The sequence below is a fragment of the Solanum stenotomum genome, chromosome 1 (genome assembly GCF_019186545.1).
Source record: "Solanum stenotomum isolate F172 chromosome 1, ASM1918654v1, whole genome shotgun sequence".
In the NCBI taxonomy this organism is placed as follows: domain Eukaryota; kingdom Viridiplantae; phylum Streptophyta; class Magnoliopsida; order Solanales; family Solanaceae; genus Solanum; species Solanum stenotomum.
The window spans coordinates 29356600-29376472 of record NC_064282.1 but is presented as its reverse complement, the minus strand read 5'-3'; the positions used below and the strand labels follow the sequence as shown (position 1 = coordinate 29376472).

General features: G+C 38.7%; 1 protein-coding gene across 1 annotated transcript; it reads left to right on the top strand.

The window, feature by feature from the left end:
• The first annotated feature begins 12885 nt into the window (after positions 1–12885).
• LOC125872454 (uncharacterized) lies at positions 12886–13353 on the top strand. Its single transcript, XM_049553219.1, has one exon. The coding sequence runs from the start codon at positions 12886–12888 to the stop codon at positions 13351–13353; it is 468 nt and encodes a 155-aa protein (XP_049409176.1).
• Positions 13354–19873: the final 6520 nt, after the last annotated feature.

Below are 19873 nucleotides of genomic sequence, written 5' to 3'. Positions count from 1 at the left end.
AATTCTTGTTAAGAATTTGATATTAAGATCTTAGTGACATGACGAAAAAGTTACAATAATAATAATTATTTATTCAAGTTCACCATGAATTTGATATGAAGACCTTAGAGACATGACAAAAAAGGCATTGTTATAAATTTGATATCAAGACCTTACAGACATATGACAAAAAAATGTGTTGTTATGAATTTAATATCAAGAGCTTAGTGACATGAAAAAAAAAAGGTACTATAATAATTATTTCTTTAAGATCACCATGAATTTGATATCAAAAGGAAAAATAATAATCATACATAAATGTGAATAAAGCAAGAAATTTGATGTTAAATTATAACACTTTAGTTTACGAGTCTAATAAGCAAATAAGAAAAAACAAGAAGAAGAGGAAGCGGAAAAATATTGCATTTGGGGTCTAAAATTTCAAAATGGGTAAAAAATGACTTACTTTTCTTAAGAAATATCTAAAATTACCCTTTACTTTGACCGTGATATTACCTTTAACTTTTTACCTTATTTATCCAAGAATTGTTACCATTAATTATGTGGAAGTCAAGACCCTTTATATTTGAATGAACATTTATTTAGTTCCTCACCAATTCATTTCACTGTTCTCTAAAAAAAAATCCTTTATGAAAAATACAACCACCATCGAGAAGAAGAATGTCACAAAAAGATATCATAAAAAGGCCGAAAGGTATTTTGTGCTACAGATGCAGGACCTACCGTGAGATATTCCATGTTCAACTAGAGTCAAAGGCTCCCTGAGAACCTAAACAAACACATAACTTAGGGTACTTGGATGAGAGGTGCGTCATATCATATGTTTTTTTGTTCAATCAGCTTACCTTCCCACACTACCATCTCTTGGATAGTCAAAAGTTTATCCCAATGGTGTTATCCTATCAAAGACACTTTTATAATACTTGTTGAGGAATCTAGCGGTGTAGGAGAGAGTTCCAAGCCATCTGCGATTGATTTTTAACCCATCATGGAAAGCCTTGGAGCCTCCCCGGTCTCATGGTCATCTGCGGTATAGTTACAATCAACCATAACAATGACATATTATGGTATAAATGACTTAACTACATTTTTATAGTTGTATGTCGTATATTCCCAATCAACCTGTTGTTGCACTTGATTGTGAATGTATGGCATACAACCACAAGGAGGTTGTTGTGTCACTTGTTTTGTCACATGCTTTTATGATTAATTTTAACTTTACTGCAGAAGACCACAAGGTTGCGGAGGGACCAAGACATTCTACAATGATCGGAAGTCAACTGTGCACGGCTTGGAAGTTTGGGAGTCCCCTCCACTATCACATTCCTTAGACGGGGATGATAAAAACATCTATCGCTAAAACTATTGAGGTAGACTTTAGATTACCTAAGTGATGTAAAAAGTGCAGGGAGGTAATCATATGGATAGAAAAAGTTGTAATTGCACTACACCATAAATGACCAATAGAGCGAGTCTTGTTTTTGTTAATTCGTGTTTAGACCTAAACATAAAATTATTAATTTTTGTAAAGGTTGATTTGAAGTTAAAATTTAATTTGGATAATGAATTTTAAAAATGAATAAATTAGGTATTGCCGTTTGGAGAAAGAGTTGGGTTTATTGGTTGGGACAACAAAAGTGGTGGTTTTATGGAAGAAGTGTGTTTTTTTTACAAATATGGATTGGTAAAGCAAAACTTAACAATTTTTATTTTATTTTTTGGTTAAAAAGGTATATTTATATATAAATTCTATGAATCCACACAAACCGGGTGACCACAAATTCTACTATCGGTAGGGACAGTAGTTACATTGCTACTCGTAGTAATGTAACTATTACAAGTAGCCATCTCAATGTTTCTTTAATTTCGTTTTGATTGCAAGTTTCAATCCATTTTAAATTGCTAGTAGTTCAACTTGGATTGCGCTTGTAGATATGATTTTCATAAAAAAACCCTATTACCCAATTACCTTTAGAGTCCCTTAAAATCAAAGGATCCTATTGTATGTTGGTGGGGAAGGTGTAAAGGAATGTCAAATATTGTGGTATTGTGGTGGTGATTAGAGCCATACGTTCCATATGGGGTATTATTTAGTGGCAATTAGCACTTTTTGTAAATGTCCCTAATGCCGATAAAGGTTTTTAGCTCTCTTTGTTAATGCACATATTTATTGCCGCTAAAAGTTATTTTTTATTATAATGTATTGGGGCTTATCTGTAACATTCCGCAAATTTCCAACCTATGATCCAAATTCTTCATGTGTTTATAAACCCAAACCTGATGATTTCTAATTGAATGAGGTGTTAAGGTGCATTTTTTAATGTGAAGAGTTTTGTGTAAAGGTAATAAGGTCAGAAAAATGTTCTAGCTCAAAGTTGAGTTGAAAGCTTCGCACCGATTATATTTGGTATAGGTTTTTACTTGGATCAATTTCAAAAAGTTATATCTCCTAAATTTTAAAGAAATATGTGGCTTATAACCCGTCCAATGAATGGTCTTTAAGTCCTTTTTCCAGTTTCGCCAACCGCTCGTTAATTCAATTTAGGAGTAAAAATTTATGACAGTTTTACCAAAAAGATAGCAAGCTGACTAACTTACTAGAAGCATGAGCGATCCACACTTCATATTGTGTATTTCGATGAGAATATCAATTTAAGTTCATTTTCATCCAAAAAATTCATTATTTTGGTATCCTTTGAAGCCTAGGGTTGCTATCCTCTCTTCTCTTCATCCTTCATCTCTAAGGTAAGTTTCTCTAATGAAATTCTAAGTGTTTCTAAGTATTTCAATCCTCATTATTAATGAAATACTATACCATAATCTTAGAATTTTCAAGAAAATATAATCAAGATTCTAATATACTGTGAGTTTATAGTATTTTTGATACGTTTCACTTAGAGTTTGTGTGTGTTTTAGGCCATTTTGTGTTAGAATTAATGTTTTTTGTCTAATAATTGCAGGAAATACGCTTGGAAAGTAGTTGATGGAGATGAGAGCTGAAATTATGCAAAAGGAACCACCCACGGAGTGATACACGGACTGTAGGTGTCGTTGGACAGGTGTAAATGGAGCATCAACGAATTCTTACTAAGTGTGGAACTACGAAGCAACTGACGGACCGTAGGTCGACCCACGGGCCGTCATGCACATCCATCAGTGTATTCAAAAAGTTGAAGTTCCAGTACCTAAGGAAAAATCCTAAGTATGGAGCCATAGAAGGGGACCTACGGACCGTTGGCCGACTCATGGTCCGTAGGTCAAGTTGTCAACTGAAGCCGCGTTCCAGACAACTTATTTCCTTATTTTGTTTCCTTTTTATTTAGGACTTGTTTTATTTAAATAGGAGTTATAAACCTCGTTTTTGGGGGTTAGACATTATTGTATACTTCTAAGTTTGTGTTTCTAGGAATTAATTTTGCAAACTCTTAGCAATTAATTTTCCGGATTTCACTTTATAAGAATTTTACTTTGAATTTGACTTGAAGATTTCGGATTTCATCAATTCCTCTTGTAAGTTTATGAATTCTTTTTACCCAATTATGACTTGTGTTCTTTCAAGCATGAGTAGCAAAATCCACAACTAGGGTTGTGGGAACCATGAGCTATTAACAAAGTATGAATAATAGTTAAGCAATTCTTGAATAGTGTTTATGCATGTACTGTTAATTATTTAACTTAGAAGTCTTTTTAACGGTGCGCAGTGTTAGAACTCGCCTCGTTTCTACTTGCCGGACCAAGGAGGTAGTTAATGAGAAAAGAATTAATAACGGAGATTTAGTGGATGCTATCTAATAGTCTAATGTCAATTTGAGCGAGGGTGAAAACTAATCCATACATTGATGTGATGCCTAATCTGGGGTAAATGTAAGGGTTAGTAAAGTATACACTCGTAGCCGGACCAAGGAGCATAGTGAAATTCCCTATTTGGAGGACCAATAACTTAGGGATATCTAACTTACCATCTTTGCATGTAAAACACTAGGAAAGGATTACTATTATTAGGATTACTGCATTAAGAGTTTGTGGGGAACCTATATACCCTAGCTTCTCTCTCATAATGATAACTCAAAGTTTGAATTTTGCTTACTTGTTACTTAATCAATTATTTGTTACTTATTTACAAAAACCCCCTATTAGTTTACTTCTTTCGGAAATATATTGACTAAAAGGAAATAATAGTGAGTTAAGTTTAAGTCTGAACCATTTTCCTCGTGGGATCGACCCTAATCTACAAGTTCGGTTCTTTATTTGACAACGATCGCTTATACTTCTTTAGGGAGGTGTAATTTGAGCGTATCAAATTTTGGCGCCGCTGTCGGGGATTTTGGCTTTTAGGTTAAGTTTAACTACATTATTGAACTTTATTAAAGTATTTCCTAATTTTACATTTTCTTTTGTTTTTTTAAATAGGTTTCTACTCTAGTATATGCCAAGTACACGGAGTCGAGGCGAACCATTGACTCCCTATGATCCAGAGTTGAGCAAAACTTTGAGAAAAATGAATAATGAATGGGTCCAAATCAATCCAATCGGAAATAATCTAGGTGATGGAGATGAATTGCAACCTCCTGGAGTTGTTAATGTGAATACTTAGATTTAGGGTGGTAATTAACTCAGAAATGCAGAGAGGGTTCAGAATCCGCCAGCCCTAAGGTTTCGTGAGTATTACAGGGCTGATTATGATGCGACTACATCAGATGGGCCTATTGTTCTTTCTCCTATACCTCTAGTTCATACTTTTGTGGTAACCAGCAGTCTGAAACAGATGCTCACAACGAGATGATTGTTTGCTGTGTTGCCTTCGGAAGATCCATACACTCATATAGTGAAATTGTCCAGTGTTTGCTAAAGTTGTGTCAGACAACTAGAGTTAGGTATGGATTTCATTCGTTTGAGGGTCTTCCCACTGTCACTGACTGGAGATGCTACAATGTGGTTTTCTGAATTACCATACAATTCAATCTATACATGGGACCAAATGCCTAAGGTGTTCATCACAAGATACTTTCCGGTATCCAAAAAGTTAAATCATAGAAGTAAATTGAATAACTTCACGACAATACCTGCAGAGTTGATAAGCAGTTCTTGGGATAGGTTCACTGGGTTTATTAGAAGTGTTCCAAACCACCGCATTGATGATGAGTCTTTGAAAGAGTATTTCTATAGAGCACAAGATGACAGTGGAAGAGCTGTGCTAGACACTATTGCTGGAGGATTATATTGTGAGTTTAGTTTTGAGGAGATTGCTGAGAAGTTTTAGAGGATTTCCCAAACAATAAAGCTTGGAGCACTAGAAATGCAAATACTGGTAGGACCATGTTTGTTGTCCAAACTACGCCTAACCAAGCTAATGATGACATTCCGGATGAGATGGCCCATATGTGAACAAAATTAGGTTTGGTACTAAAACATATGAGTGGTAGTGCGGAAAAAGTGAATGTTATGAACTATTTGACTAAGTCTCAACCACCACCAGATGAAGAGTGTTACTATGAGGAAGATGTGTACTTGGTAAATAATCAAACAGGGGGTTTGCGAACCAACCTCCAAGGTTTCAACTCCGATAATTGGCACCAAGGTCAAGGAAACCAAAGTCGAAACTATGGAAACTACAATCGAGAGTGATACTATGTCTGAGATGGGAACTACAATCGTGATAACAACTACAATCGGAAAAACTATTGCAACAAAAATGAGAGAGTTGGGCCCTATGTTCCACCTGGGAATAGGGAATCTGGAAATAGAGAAGCTGGAAGTAGTATGTCACGCCTTGAGGATATGATGCATTAATGTGAAAGAGATGCGAAATGACTTATCTGGAATTGTTCAAAAAGTTGATGCCTATGCAGTGTCTATCAAGTAACTTGAGAAGCAGTTCAGTCAATTGTCCACTATTGCAAACCCACGTCCGCCTGGCACACTTTCTAGCAACACCATCCATAATCTAAAAAATGATGGGCATTGTATGAGAGTCACTACTCGAGGAGGTAAACAGACCATTGATCCCCCTATGCCTTCTGAGGTTGAAATTATGGTAAAAAAAGATGACGATGAGACTGAGGTTACTGGAGAGTCTAAAATTGCTACAGAGAAGGAAGAGGAGGTAACTCAAAAAATTGTTCCCATGCCTATAACTCCACCTCCATTCCTACAGAGATTGGTGAAGAAGACCAGAGAAGGAAAATACTGTAGTTTCATAACTATGTTGAAACAGCTCTCCACCAATGTGCCGTTGATCGAAGCTTTGGAGAAAATGCCTGGGTATGCGAAATTTATGAATGATTTGGTGACCAAGAAGAGGGCTGTCAGTTTTAAGAATGATGAGATGTTGCAACATTGTAGTGCTACTTGATGAGTCCACAAATTGTACTCATTTAGGGCTTTATTTTAATAGAAATAGTGTCCCCGAATGCTTGTTTTATCTCAATACCTGATTAAAATGATTAAGTTTCAGGTATTTGAAGTTTTACTGGAAGCATGGACACTTAGGCGCTAAACTAAGCAAAAAGGGCTGAAAAGAACAAGAAATGAAAGTCTGTGGATCGTTGAGTCTAACTTGGCGAGTCACCAAACTGGCATGCACCTCCCTTTGTTCTAGTATGCGAAGCCTTGAAAAAAGTGGATCAAAAGGTGAGGAAAAGAGCAGTCGCCGAGTCATCGATTACTTTCGTGAAGCAATACTATACCGCCCAATGATCCATACTATGAGGATGCTGAAGGGAAGACACTGAAGCCGATAAACTGATTAAAGGGCAGATCAGCGAGTTCATCGGCGATCTCGACTAATGTCGCCTAACGATCCTCCGCAGCAGAATCTGTGAAAATTATAAATACTAGTTAGAGTTGCAGTCTTGGGGAGGAACAATTTTAGAGTAAATATTATTATTAGTCTATAGTATTTTTCTCTCAAGTTTGAAGAGGGTTTTGTGGAGACTTGAAGAAAGGAGTTCATCTTCCCCAAGTTGGAAGTGGGTCATCTTTATTCTTCTTCCGTAGCTTAATTCAAGGTTTAATTTCTTATACCCAGTTGATTTCTTTATTATCTTAGGTATAATTTCATATTTCTTGATGTGTGGCTAAAAACCTCAATTCTTGGGGTGTGATTTAACAAATATGGGTTGATATTCTTGTTGGGTCTTGGTTGTTGATAGGTTAGATGTATGTTAATGGTGATTTCACCTAGTGGTTGTGGTTTAATCTAAAGGGTTTGTAGTTGCAAATACAATGCCACCCATGTGTTTTTGGCTTGCCCGAGAGGGAGGTCGCGAAACCAAAACCAGTAGACTGATGGCCTAAAGAGTGGGTCGACATGATGTTCATCCCAAGAGGGTGAGCCCTAGTCCCATATCCTAACACTCAGCTTAAGAGACTGAGTGGGGTAAGGCGTAGGCTAGTCTTTATGCGGCAAATCGGTGTCCGACATGAACGCATTTGAAACAGGGTAAGTTGCCCGAGAGGGAACTTATTTCCATATAAAGCTTAGCCTAGTCACTATTGTCTTGCAAATTTCCTATGAAAGTATGTACCCAATGATTTATCTCAACTTGTATTGTGGTCACATCCCAAGAACATCTCCCCATACTTGATTTTCTTGTTTATTTTGTTCTTTTATCACTTGTTAGAAAACCTCCATTTGATAGTTGAGACTTTCGTGTCATCCCCTTTAATTTACTATGTTTTTGATCGTTAATATCTTTAGCTACGACTAGTTAGAATGTAAATTTATTTTTCTATAAATTCTCAAAACCGCTCCTTTGGGACACGACCCCAACCCTCGGTTGGGTTACTATACTATCGACGATTGTACACACTCATACCATAGGTCAGTGTCGTTGGTCACGATAAGCATCAAAATGACGCCGCTGCCGAGGAATGGTGTTAGTTGAGAACTTTTACTTCACTAGAATTTCTGTCTTATTAATCGTAGATTATTAATTTTACTCTTAGTTTTGATTTTCTTTAAGTTTTTGATTGTATGTAATCCCAAGGATCATTGGCAAGAATTTCTGTTTTTCTTACTTTTAGCTTTACTAACTTAATTTTTATCTTTGCTTTGGTTGTTTGTGTTGAAAACAGGAAATATGAGTGAGGACGTGGGGGACAGTTGCCACGCAAACAACCCATTGAATATTGACTTGCACCGAGATGACATTGATGATGTTAATAGTGTGTATGACCCCTTTCCATTGGGTGAGATAGGTGCAATTCACTTGCTGCAGGGTGGCAGAAACCGAAATTTTGAAGTCACTAGCACAACACTCCATCTCATACATTCAAGGGGCCTATACGGAGGATTGGATCATGAAGACTCACATAAACATATCCAAAGCTTCTTGGACGTATGTGCTCCTTTGTCATTCAAAAATTGGTCGCAAGAAGCTATCAGGCTTCGCTTATTCCCATTGTCACTGAAAGGAGCAGCCACTACGTGGTTGTCTGAGCTTCCCAAAAGTTTTATCACATCATGGAAAGAATTAGTCACAGCTTTCCACAATAGATTCTTTCCCCTGTCAAAAATGATGAAGTTGAGGGATGACATGCAGAATTTCAAACAAAAAGCAAGTGAACCAATTCATGAGTCGTGGATTAAATATAAAAGTTCTTTGCGAAAATGCCCAACACATGGGCTGCCAAGTTAGTTGCTACTCCAATATTTTTACCGAAGTCTTGATTCAGTCAACAAAGGGATAGCTGATCAATTGGTTCAAGGCGGCATAATGCTACAGCCCTTTAAGGTGGCATCATTTCTCCTAGATGGTATGGCTAGAGTAAATGAAGCTTGGTACACCAAAGAAGATCATGTTTCCCCTCTGTGTTTCGGGCTGACGCAAGAACAACTCGATAAAGAAAAAAAGAGGGCGTAAAACATCAAAAAAATATTTTCTTAGATGGAATATTTACAAGAGCACATGAAAGGCAACTGTGAAGTGTTTCGCGCAGAGGGGGGTTCTTTTTCCGAATACTTGAAATCGGCAGGGAATCAAGGTTAGAACCACAAAAGGAATGAGGAGGGTTTCCACCCGCACTATCAGTCGCGGGTTGGAAATCAAGGTTGGAACCACCCTAGAGGTGAAGGACCGAGGCGATATTTCCAAGAGTGGACTGAGCATAACGATCATGAAGAATACCAAACTCAATTGAGTGACAGCCCGACATCAAGGGGGAGTGACAGCAACCCTAGGGTGAATGATCTACTAAAACAAATTCTTGAGAAAGTTAAAGGCTCTAATGATTTTCTAAAAGGAATGAGAGATGATTTTTCTTCGCTAAATAGTAAGGTGAACTCTCATGCTAATGCCATCAAGATGCTGGAAGGTCAATTGAATCTCCTATGGGCCCAACTAACAACCAAGATGCCAAAGGAAAATGAGGAACGAGAGTTGGCTGTAGTTACCCGTAGCAGGAACGTAGCGATAGGTAATGAAGGAGTTGAACGTGAGGAAAATCAGGGTAGGGAAGAAGCAGAAATTACCGATCATCAAAACCTAGGCAAGAAAGCACAAGAAGGAATGAATCAGCTCAATCAAACTCCAAAAATAATACAACCCTTACCGAAAATACCTCCACCTTTTCCCCAGCATTTGAAAAAAAAGAATGAAGATGAAAAGTTTAAAAATTCTTGTATGTGTTCAAGAAGTTGTCCATCAACCTTCCTTTGGTGGAAGCATTGCTAGAGATGCAAGGGTATGCTGATATCATGAAAGAGCTAGTCACCAAGAAGAGGATCTTGGATTATGAAACGATTGAAGTGCCTCATAATTGAAGAGTGATCATGACAAATGAGTTAATCACTAAAAGAGAAGACCCTGGTGCTTTCACCATCCCGTGTACTATTGGAATGCTCCAAATTGCCAAGGCTTTATGTGACCAAGGAGCAAGCATCAACCTGATGCCATACGCCATATACAAGCAACATGGATTGGGAGAACCAAAGGGAACTACAATGAGACTTATCATGGCAGATCGATCGATCAAGCATCTTGTTGGAATCCTCTATGATATCTTGGTCAAAGTAGATCGATTCATATTTCCAGCTGACTTTGTGATTTTAGACTGTGACATTGATGTTGAAGTGTCCATTATTTTGGGAAGGCCATTCTTAGCCACCGGCAAAGCATTAGTTGATGTTGAAAGCGGCAAGCTCAAATTCCATGTGAATGACGATGAGGTAACTTTCAACATCTGCAAATCCATGAAACAACCAAGTGATATCCATGTAGTGTCTACTGAATATATTATAGATGAGGCAGTGGCAAGTGTGAGCCATTTGCTGCGCAAGAATGAGCCTCTTGAGTCAATACTTGCAAATCATGACAAATCAAAAATTTAGGAATATGATGAAATGATCGCAACCCTAACCGAGTTAGGAGCATATGCACGAAATCCGATTAAGTTAGATATCGACCTAAAAAGCCGATGCAGCCCACCTGCAAAGCCATTAATTGAAGAGATGCCAACTCTAGAACTGAAAGTACTCCCATCCCATCTCAAGTATGTTTTCTTGGGAACTAACAACACTCTACCAGTGATTATTGCAGCAAATCTGAGTGAAGGGTAGGTAAAAGTGCTTGTTGAAGTACTACAGAAGCATATAAAAGCGATCGGATGGACCATAGTTGATATCGTAGGCATCTCGCCCGGTATCTACACCCATAAGATTTGACTGGACAATGAATGAAAACCCAGTGTGGAGCATCAGTGAAGGTGGAACCCCCTGATGCAAGAGGTAGTAAATAGGAGATCATCAAGTGGCTTGATGCAGTAGTAATCTATCCAATTTCAGACAGCAAATGGGTCAGCCCAGTGCAATGCGTACCAAAAAGGGAGGCATAGCAGTGGTCCCAAATGCTAAAGGAGAGCTTGTGCTGACTAGACCTGTAACGGGATGGAGGGTATGCATGGATTATCGAAAGCTAAATTCATGGACTGAAAAGGACCATTTTCCAATGCTCTTCGTGGACCAGATGCTTGACAGGTTATCAGAGAAATGGTGGTATTGGTTTTTGGATGGATACTCCGGATACAACCAGATATCTATCGCATCAGAAGATCAAGAGAAAACCACTTTCACATGCCCTTATGGGACCTTTGCATTCAAAAGGATGCCATTCGAACTTTGTAATGCACCGACAACTTTTCAACGATGCACGTTGTCCATCTTTGCGGATATGGTTGAGGACTCTCTGGAAGTCTTTATGGATGATATCTCAGTCGTGGGGGACACATTTGAAGAATGCTTGACACATTTAGAGTGAGTGTTCCAAAGGTGTGTGGAAACTAATCTAGTCCTAAATTGGGAGAAATGCCATTTCATGGTGAAATAAGGCATTGTTCTTGGGCATAAAGTGTCGCAACAAGGGCTGGAAGTTGACAAAGCAAAAATTGAGGTTATTGAGAAACTACCACCACCGATCTCAATAAAGAGGATTCGCAGTTTCTCGGGCCATGCAGGTTTCTACCAGAGATTGATTAAGGATTTCTCAAAGATTGCACAATCGCTATGCAAACTCTTAGAGAAGGAAGTGAAATTCTACTTTGATGAATCTTGCATGGCAGCATTTAAATGTTTGAAGGATAAATTGATATCCACACCAATTATCACAGCCCCAATTGGTCAGAACCATTCGAATTAATGTGTGATGCGAGTGGGATGGCATTAGGTGTAGTATTGGGACAAAAGCGTACCAAACTGTTTCACCCAATTTAGTACTCAAGCAAGACTCTAAATAGTGCCCAACGAAATTACACAGTCACTGAACAAGAGTTGCTAGCCGTGGTCTATGCTTTCGAAAAGTTATGGGCAACTTGCTAGGCACTAAAGTAGTTGTTCATACAGACCATGCAGCACTCTGATACCTTATGGAAAAAAAGGATGTCAAGCCAAGATTGATAATATGGGTGCTACTCTTGCAAGAATTCAATTTTGAGGTAAAGATCGGAAAGGTTGTGTAAATCAAGTTGCAGATCACCTATCGCGGTTAAAGAGTAAAGCTTACCTGAGCAGGCAAAGGAAATAAATGACTCATTCCCTAACAAGCAGATATCCGCATTGTCACTCACACACGTGTCATGGTATGCTGAGTTTGCAAACTACATCGTATGTGCATTGATTCCCGATGAGTTAAACTCTTACCAAAGAAAGAAGTTTCTATTTAATGCTAAAACATACTTCTGGGATGAGCCATACTTATTTCGAGAATGTGTTGATCATGTCATAAGAAGGTGTGTTTCGAAAGAACAATCAACAGAGATCCTCCATGCCTGCCACACATCCCCAATCGGAGGTCATCATAGTGGAAACCGTAACGCAGCTAAGATTCTCCAAAGTGGTTATTATTGGCCTTCTCTTTACAAAGATGCCCACGTTTTTGCAAAGAGATGTCAACAATGTCAGCAGCAAGGCGGAGTGTCAAGAAGGCACGAATTATCCCTTACACCTATTTGGAAATCGAACTATTCGATGTGTAGGGAATCGATTTCATGGGCCCATTTGTCAGCTCATTTGGAAACTAGTATATCTTAGTAGCTGTGGACTTTGTGTCCAAATGAGTGGAGGCCGTCGCACTCCTGAATAATGAAGGAAGAAGCATTGTCCAATTTTTGAAACACTACATCTTTTCACGGTTTGGCACTCCAAGAGCAATCATTAGTGATGGAGGGTCACATTTTTGCAATAAGTGTTTTTCCAGTGCTTTGAGCAAATACGGAGTAAAACACAAAGTCGCAACTCAATATCACCCCTAAACGAGCGGGCAAGTTGAGGTGTAAAATCGTGAGATCAAAAGCATTCTATCCAAGACAGTAAACGGCAGTAGATCCAACTGGTCTAGAAAGCTTGACGATGCCCTATGGGCATATCGGACTGCTTATAAGATACCTATAGGAATGTCCCCATATCAGCTAGTTTTTGGTAAATCATGCCATTTACCTGTTGAGCTAGAACACAAACCCTCATGGGCATTGAAAGCTTTGAATTTAGATTTAACAAAGGCTCCAAGGGAGAGGTTGGACCAATTAAATAAAATAGATGTCTTCAGGCTCAGATCTTACGACAGCTCAGCCATTTACAAAGAGAAAATGAAGAAATGGCATGACACACAGATAGTCCAGAGGGATTTCAACGTGGGAGATTGGGTGTTATTCTACAACTCACGACTAAGGCTATTCCCAGGAAAGCTTAAATCCAAATGGTCTGGGCCTTTCAGAGTGACACGAGTGTTGACCAATGGTACCATAGAAGTTGAAGTTAAAGAGGGACCCCCATTTACTGTTAACGGACAGTGTTTGAAGTTATACCTTGGGGACTGTCAGGAAATCTCTTTAGTTGAAGAATTGTATCTGGAGGATGCTTGATAGTATTCCTACGTCAAGCCATGACGTTAAATAAGATGCTTATTGAGTGGCAACCCAAGTTCTTACCAATAATATTTGTTTGATAAAATAATAATGTGTTGATTGTGCAGATAGAAGCGTGGATAGTGAACGAAAAGTGCAAATAGGTGCACCAAAAGTCCATTCAGGGACAAGCATGAGGAATCGGCAAGCTCAGGACATCTTTGGCTAACCATGGACTGGTTTGGTGATCGCACTATTAACTGCCATTTGAACTCTCCCAATCTGGGTTTGGAGTCTGTAAAACTCGGCGCACTTTAAAAAAATTTAGCAGCGAATCGTCGACCCTGTAGGCGGGCACAATGCAAACCATCGTTCGGACTCACCTGCAACCAGAGGTCCTGTAATCTTTCGCGAGGAAGTTAAATATTCGGCGTTTCACTGACTGAGCAGGCCAGTATAATTAATGTCACTAAAGAGGGGATAACTGGAAAGTTCTCCAAGCAAAGGTTTCAAAGTGTTTGATATATTGGTTGCCTCACTTTTTGATACGCCCTAACTCAAACTTGCACGCTAGTTTTATATTTCATGTCTTATTAGAATATTTGCGTTGCTAAAATGTGCTCAGTTGTGGATTGCATGGCAGCCGAGCATCTTCACACAAGGATGGTCTTTCAATACCCCGAGTTAGTTTTGAGAAATCTAACCTCATTTGCAACTAGTTGATCTGAATATCTCGGGGTCAACGGGTTTACTTTATCGATTCCCATTCAACACTTATTATTCGCATTTGAGGACAACTGCTTTTATTTGTGGTGGGGTGAAGCCCATAGCTTTTGTGTTGACATTCATGTTTTGTTCTTCATATATTTGGGTTGTTTGCTTTAATTTGTATTTAAAATATTGCTTTTCTATGGATGTTTGAGCTCATGGCTCCTGTTGTTCTAAATGAAAATAATTTTGATCCTTCCGAAAAAATTTCGCCACCTCTTGTGTTAAAAGTGGCTATTCTTTTACAAAAAAAATTGAGTCTCGGTTTTGATCAATACCGATGACTTGAATAGTGCCCACAATTGAACAAACATGAATGTACGGCAACGATGAGGCCAAATGAAGTTGCATAGACAATATGTGAACTCTTTGCATCTCGTTGTGAATAGACATTTATCGGTTTGAGTTTCTTCTGAGGACCGTTGCACACTAGCAAACGTGTCTAGTCTTGTTTGACTGAAGTATTGATGCCTTATGTGAATAACTTACTTTGAACCATGCATTAATAAACCTAGAATTTACCCCGGTAGTCTGATTGATTTAGAAAGGTGTACTCTTGAGATGATTTTAGGTGACTTTTCAAGAGTGTGAACCAATTCAACATATACCTCTTTTTGTGGCCTACCCGTGAGCGTGTAAAACTCTTTTGAACACCCTTTGAGCCTTACCTATCTGTGGAAGAACCTTGATGAACCCTAGACTTTACTTGAACCACTACCTATGTTGGGGGTGTGTTGAAAGGGAAAAGGAGAAGTCAAGAAGTGTAAGAAAAGTCCCCCTTAACCCATGGTATTGCATAAAAATGGAACCCCTTCAATTCAATTCAAAATATATATATATATATATATATATATATATACATATTTATGAAATGTGGAATAAAGTACGAAGGGAATCAGGTTTCAAGCAATCCATGGAGGAGAATAAAACAAAAAAGGGTGACTTAGAAGCACTAGAAAAAGAATTGATAAGGTAAAAGGAGGGAATGCCTTGAGAATGCCACGGCTCACGAGGAAAAAGTCATTGAGCCTAAATGACCATACCTTTGCACTCAGCCCCATTACAAGCCTTAGAAAGACCTTTTTGATCTTGAGTAAGCCGAATCGAAAGTCAATTAGAAAATAAGGGCAAACCTATGGGTGAAAACATGCATTGTGTTCCTCTTTTTGAGTGTGAGCGTTGTATCTGATTCCCGATCTTAAATTGACTCATATCTCAGTGTGAATATGGAATCATTCTTTACTTGAGGGAAGTTAGATACTTTTTGTTGAGCTTCAACTTGCATAAGTAGCAGGTATCGAGCATGAGAATCTTTGCTAATAGTGTGTCACAATTTGAATCTTTGAGTACACAAGTGATCCTTGCATAAGTAAACTGAGCCTTGCTATGTGCATTCATGATTTGGTCTTCTGTAGCAATGTTTGAGAATCCCTATTTGAGTTGCCGAACTTGAGTTTGCTTGAGGACAAGCAAAAGTTTAAGTTGGGGGTGTTGATGAGTCCACAAATTAGACTCATTTAAGGGTTTATTTTAATCGAAATATTGTCCTCGAATGCTTGTTTTATCTAAATACCTAATTAAAATGCTTAAGTTTCAAGTATTTGAAATTTTACTGTAAGCATGGACACTTAGGCGCTAAACAGAGAAAAAAGGGCTGAAAAGAACAAGAAATTAAAGTATGCAGATCGCCGAGTCCAACTTGGCGAGTCACTGAAGTGACATACACCGCACTTTACTCCGGTACGCGAAGCCTTGAAGGAAGTGGATCAAAAGGTGAGGAAAGGAGCAGTCGGTAAGTCACCGATTAGTTTTGCGAAGCAGTATTGTACCGCCCAATGATCTAGAATATGAGGATTCTGAAGGAAGACACTAAAGTCGCTGAGCTGATTCAAGGGCGGATCGCCAAGTTCAACGGCAATCTCGACTAATGTCACCGAACGATCATCCGCAGCACAATCTGTGAAAACTATAAATACTAGTTAGAGTTGTAGTCTTGGGGAGGAACAATTTTAGAGTAAAGATTATTATTAGTCTATAGTATTTTTCTGTATTTTTCTCTCAAGTTTAAAGAGGGTTTTGTGGAGACTTGAAGAAAGGAGTTCATCTTCCCCAAGTTGGAAGTAGGTCATCTTTATTCTTCTTCCGTAGCTTAATTCAAGGTTTAATTTCTTATACCCAGTTGATTTCTTTATCATGTTAGGTATAATTTCTTATTTCCTGTGGTGTGGCTAAAACCCCATTATTGGGGTGTGATTTAGCAAATATGGGTTGATATTCTTATTGGGTCTTCCTTGCTGATAGGTTAGATCTATGTTAATGGTGATTTCACCTAGTGGTCATGGTTAAATCTAAAGGGTTTGTAGTTACAAATACAAAGCCACCCATGTGTTTTTGGCTTGCCCGAGAAGGAGGTCGCGAAACCAAAACCACTAGACTGATGGCCTAAGGAGTGGGTCGACATGAGGTTTATCTCGAAAGGGTGAGCCCTAGTCCCATATCCTAACACTCAGCTCGAGAGAGTGAGTGGGGTAAGGCGTAGGCTGGTCTTCATGCGGCAAATGGGTGTCCGATAGGAACGCCTTTGAAACGGGGTAAGTTGCCCGAGACGGAACTTATTTCCATTAAAGCTTAGCCTAGTCACTATTGTCTTGCAAATTTCCTATTGAAAGCATGTACCCAACTATTTATCTAAACTTGTATTGCGGTCACATCCCAAGGACCTTTCCCCATACTTGATTTTCTTGTTTATTTTGTTGTTTTATCACTTGTTACGAAACCCCCATTTAATATTTGACACTTTCGTGTCACCTCCTTTAATTTAATATGTTTTTGTTCATTAATATCTTTAGTTACGACTAGTTAGATGTAATTTTATTTTTCTATCAATTCTCAAAACCGCTCCCTTGGGACACTACCCTAACCCTCGGTTGGGTTACTATACTATCGACGATCATAGACACTCATACCGTTGGTCAGTGTCATTGGTCACGATATGCATCACTATTGCTACTAGGTCACTTGTCCAAAATAAAGAGGATCCTAAAGCTTTCACTATTCCTTGTATCATCGGGATTTTACACTTTGCGAAAGCTTTGTGTGATTAGGTTGGTAGCATCAACTTGATGTCGTTGTCCATTTATAAGAATTTGGTTTTAGGGGATCCAAAACTTACTACAATGCATCTACTCATGGTCGATAGAACTATGTAGAAGCAAATTGGCGTTCTCCAAGATGTCCTTGTGAAAGTGGAGTCATTCATTTTTTCGGCGGATCTTGTGATTCTTGATTGTGAGGTTAATTTTGAGGTTCCCATCATCTTAGGGAGACCATTCCATGTTATTGGGTCTACCTTGGTCTATATGGAAACAGGGAAGATGAAGTTTCGACTAAATAATGAGGAGGTAACTTTTAATATATGAAGGTCTATGAAGCAGTAAAGTAATCTCAAGTCGATATCAGTGGTGAATCATATTGTAGAGCAAGGTTCTGAAGTGTCTATTGAAAAGAGGTTGGTTGTTGATGCACTGACAACGGTAATGATGAATTTTCATGGTGATGGTATTGAAGATTATGATGAATTGGTTGCCACACGTGATAGGTTTGAATCCCGTTCCAAACCAAAAAGATTAGAGTTAGATATGAAGAATCACGACTCCCCACCTGCAAAACCGTTTGTGGAAGAGCCTCCAAACTTGGAGCTCAAGGCTCTACCGTCGCATTTGAGGTATGTATTCTTGGGGAAGGATGGCACTTTACCGGTTATCATTGTTGCTGATTCGAGTGGGGAAAAAGTAGAGGCTTTGGCTTCTGTGTTGAAGAGATTCAAGGGGGCTATTGGATAGAATATTGCGGACATTATTGGGATTTCTCAAGGCATTTGTTCTCATAAAATCTAACTCATGCCGGACAGCAAGCCAAGTATTAATCACCAAAGGAGACTTAATCCACTTATGCAAGAGGTAGCGAAAAAGGAGATCATTAAATGGTTAGATGTTGGAGTAATATATCCCATTGTTGATAGTAGTTGGGTCACTCCTGTTAAATGTGTACCTAAGAAAGGTGGGATTACTGTGGTTCCTGATGCGAAAAATGAGCTTGTTTCGATGAGGACGGTGACTGGCTGGAGAGTGTGCATGGACTACCGCAAGCTTAATGCATGGAAAGAAGAAGAGCAATTCCCAATGCCGTTCATGGATCATATGTTGGATCATCTCACTAGTAAGGGTTGATATTGTTTTCTTGATGGGTATTTGGGGTACAATCAAATCTCCATATCTCTAGATGATCAAGATAAAACCACATTCACTTGTCCTTATGGGACTTTCGCCTTCAAAAGGATGTCATCTGGGTTGTGTAATGCTCCAGCGAATTTAAGAGGTGTATGATGTCAATATTTTCAAATATGGTGGAGGACACGATTGAGGTAGTTATGGATGATTTCTCTGAGGTAGGTAACTTGTTTGATAGTTGTTTGATGCATTTGGCCGAGGTACTGAAACGATGTGAAGAGTACAATGTGGTGCTCAATTGGGAAAAGTGTCACTTTATGGTGAAAAAAGGTAGAGTTTTGGGTCATCAGATTTCCGAGAAAGGTATTGAGGTTTATAGAGCCAAGGTTGAGGTAATTGAAAACATTCCACCACATATCTCTGTTAAAGGTGTTAGAAGTTTTCTTGGGCATGCAGGTTTTTACTAGAGGTTTATCAAAGATTTGTCTAAAATTGCACACCCATTGTGCAAACTTCTTGGAAAGGAGTGTAAGATTGATTTTGATGATGCATTTCTGAGAGAATTTGGGGAGTTGAAAGAAAGGTTAGTATCAACACCTATCATTACTTCACTGGATTGGGGGCAACCGTTTGAAGCAATGTGTGATGTGAGTGGGGTAGCGCTTGGTGTGGTATTGGGACAGACGCGACAGAAGATTCTTCATCCGATTTACTATGCTAGCAAAGCTCTGAATATGGCTCAAAAGAACTATACTATGACTGAACATGAACTCCTTGTTGTGGTTTTCGCATTCGAGAACTTTCGATCCTACTTTTTTGGTACTAGGGTCATAGTGCATACTGACCATTCTACATTAAAGTATCTAGTGGCTAAAAAGAATGCAAAACTGAAGTTTGTTATATGGGTATTGTTGCTGCAAGAGTTCGATTTTGAGGTGAAGGATAGAAAGGGGACAGAAAATCAAGTTGCCGACCATTTGTCCATATTAGAGAAGGATGCAATGCTAATGTTAGGAGATGGGGCTAAAATTAATGGTGCATTACCAGATGAACAAGTATTGGCTACTTCTTATGATCATATCCCTTGGTTCGCTGATTTTGCTAACTACTTGGCAAGCGATTTGGTTTCATCAGGTTTGTCATTTCACCAAATGAAAAAGTTTGTTCATAATGTGAAGAAGTTCTTTTGGGATAAGTCTTACTTGTTTCATACTTGTGCTGATGGGATTATTCGTTGTTGTGTGCCCGAACTTGAGATGATTAGTATACTAGAAGCGTGTCATTTATCGCATGTTGGTGGGCACCATAGTGGTATTCGGACTGCTTATAAAATCTTGCAGTGTGGGTATTCCTACCCTACCATCCACCAAGATGCTCATGATTTCGCCAAGTCTTGTGACCGTTGCCAAAGAGAAGGAGGAGTTTCCAAGAAGCAAGAGCTACCTATGAATCAGATATTGGTGATTGAGTTATTTGATGTCTGGGGCCTTGATTTAATGGGTCCATTTGTAAGTTCATATGGGATGAAGTACATTCTTGTC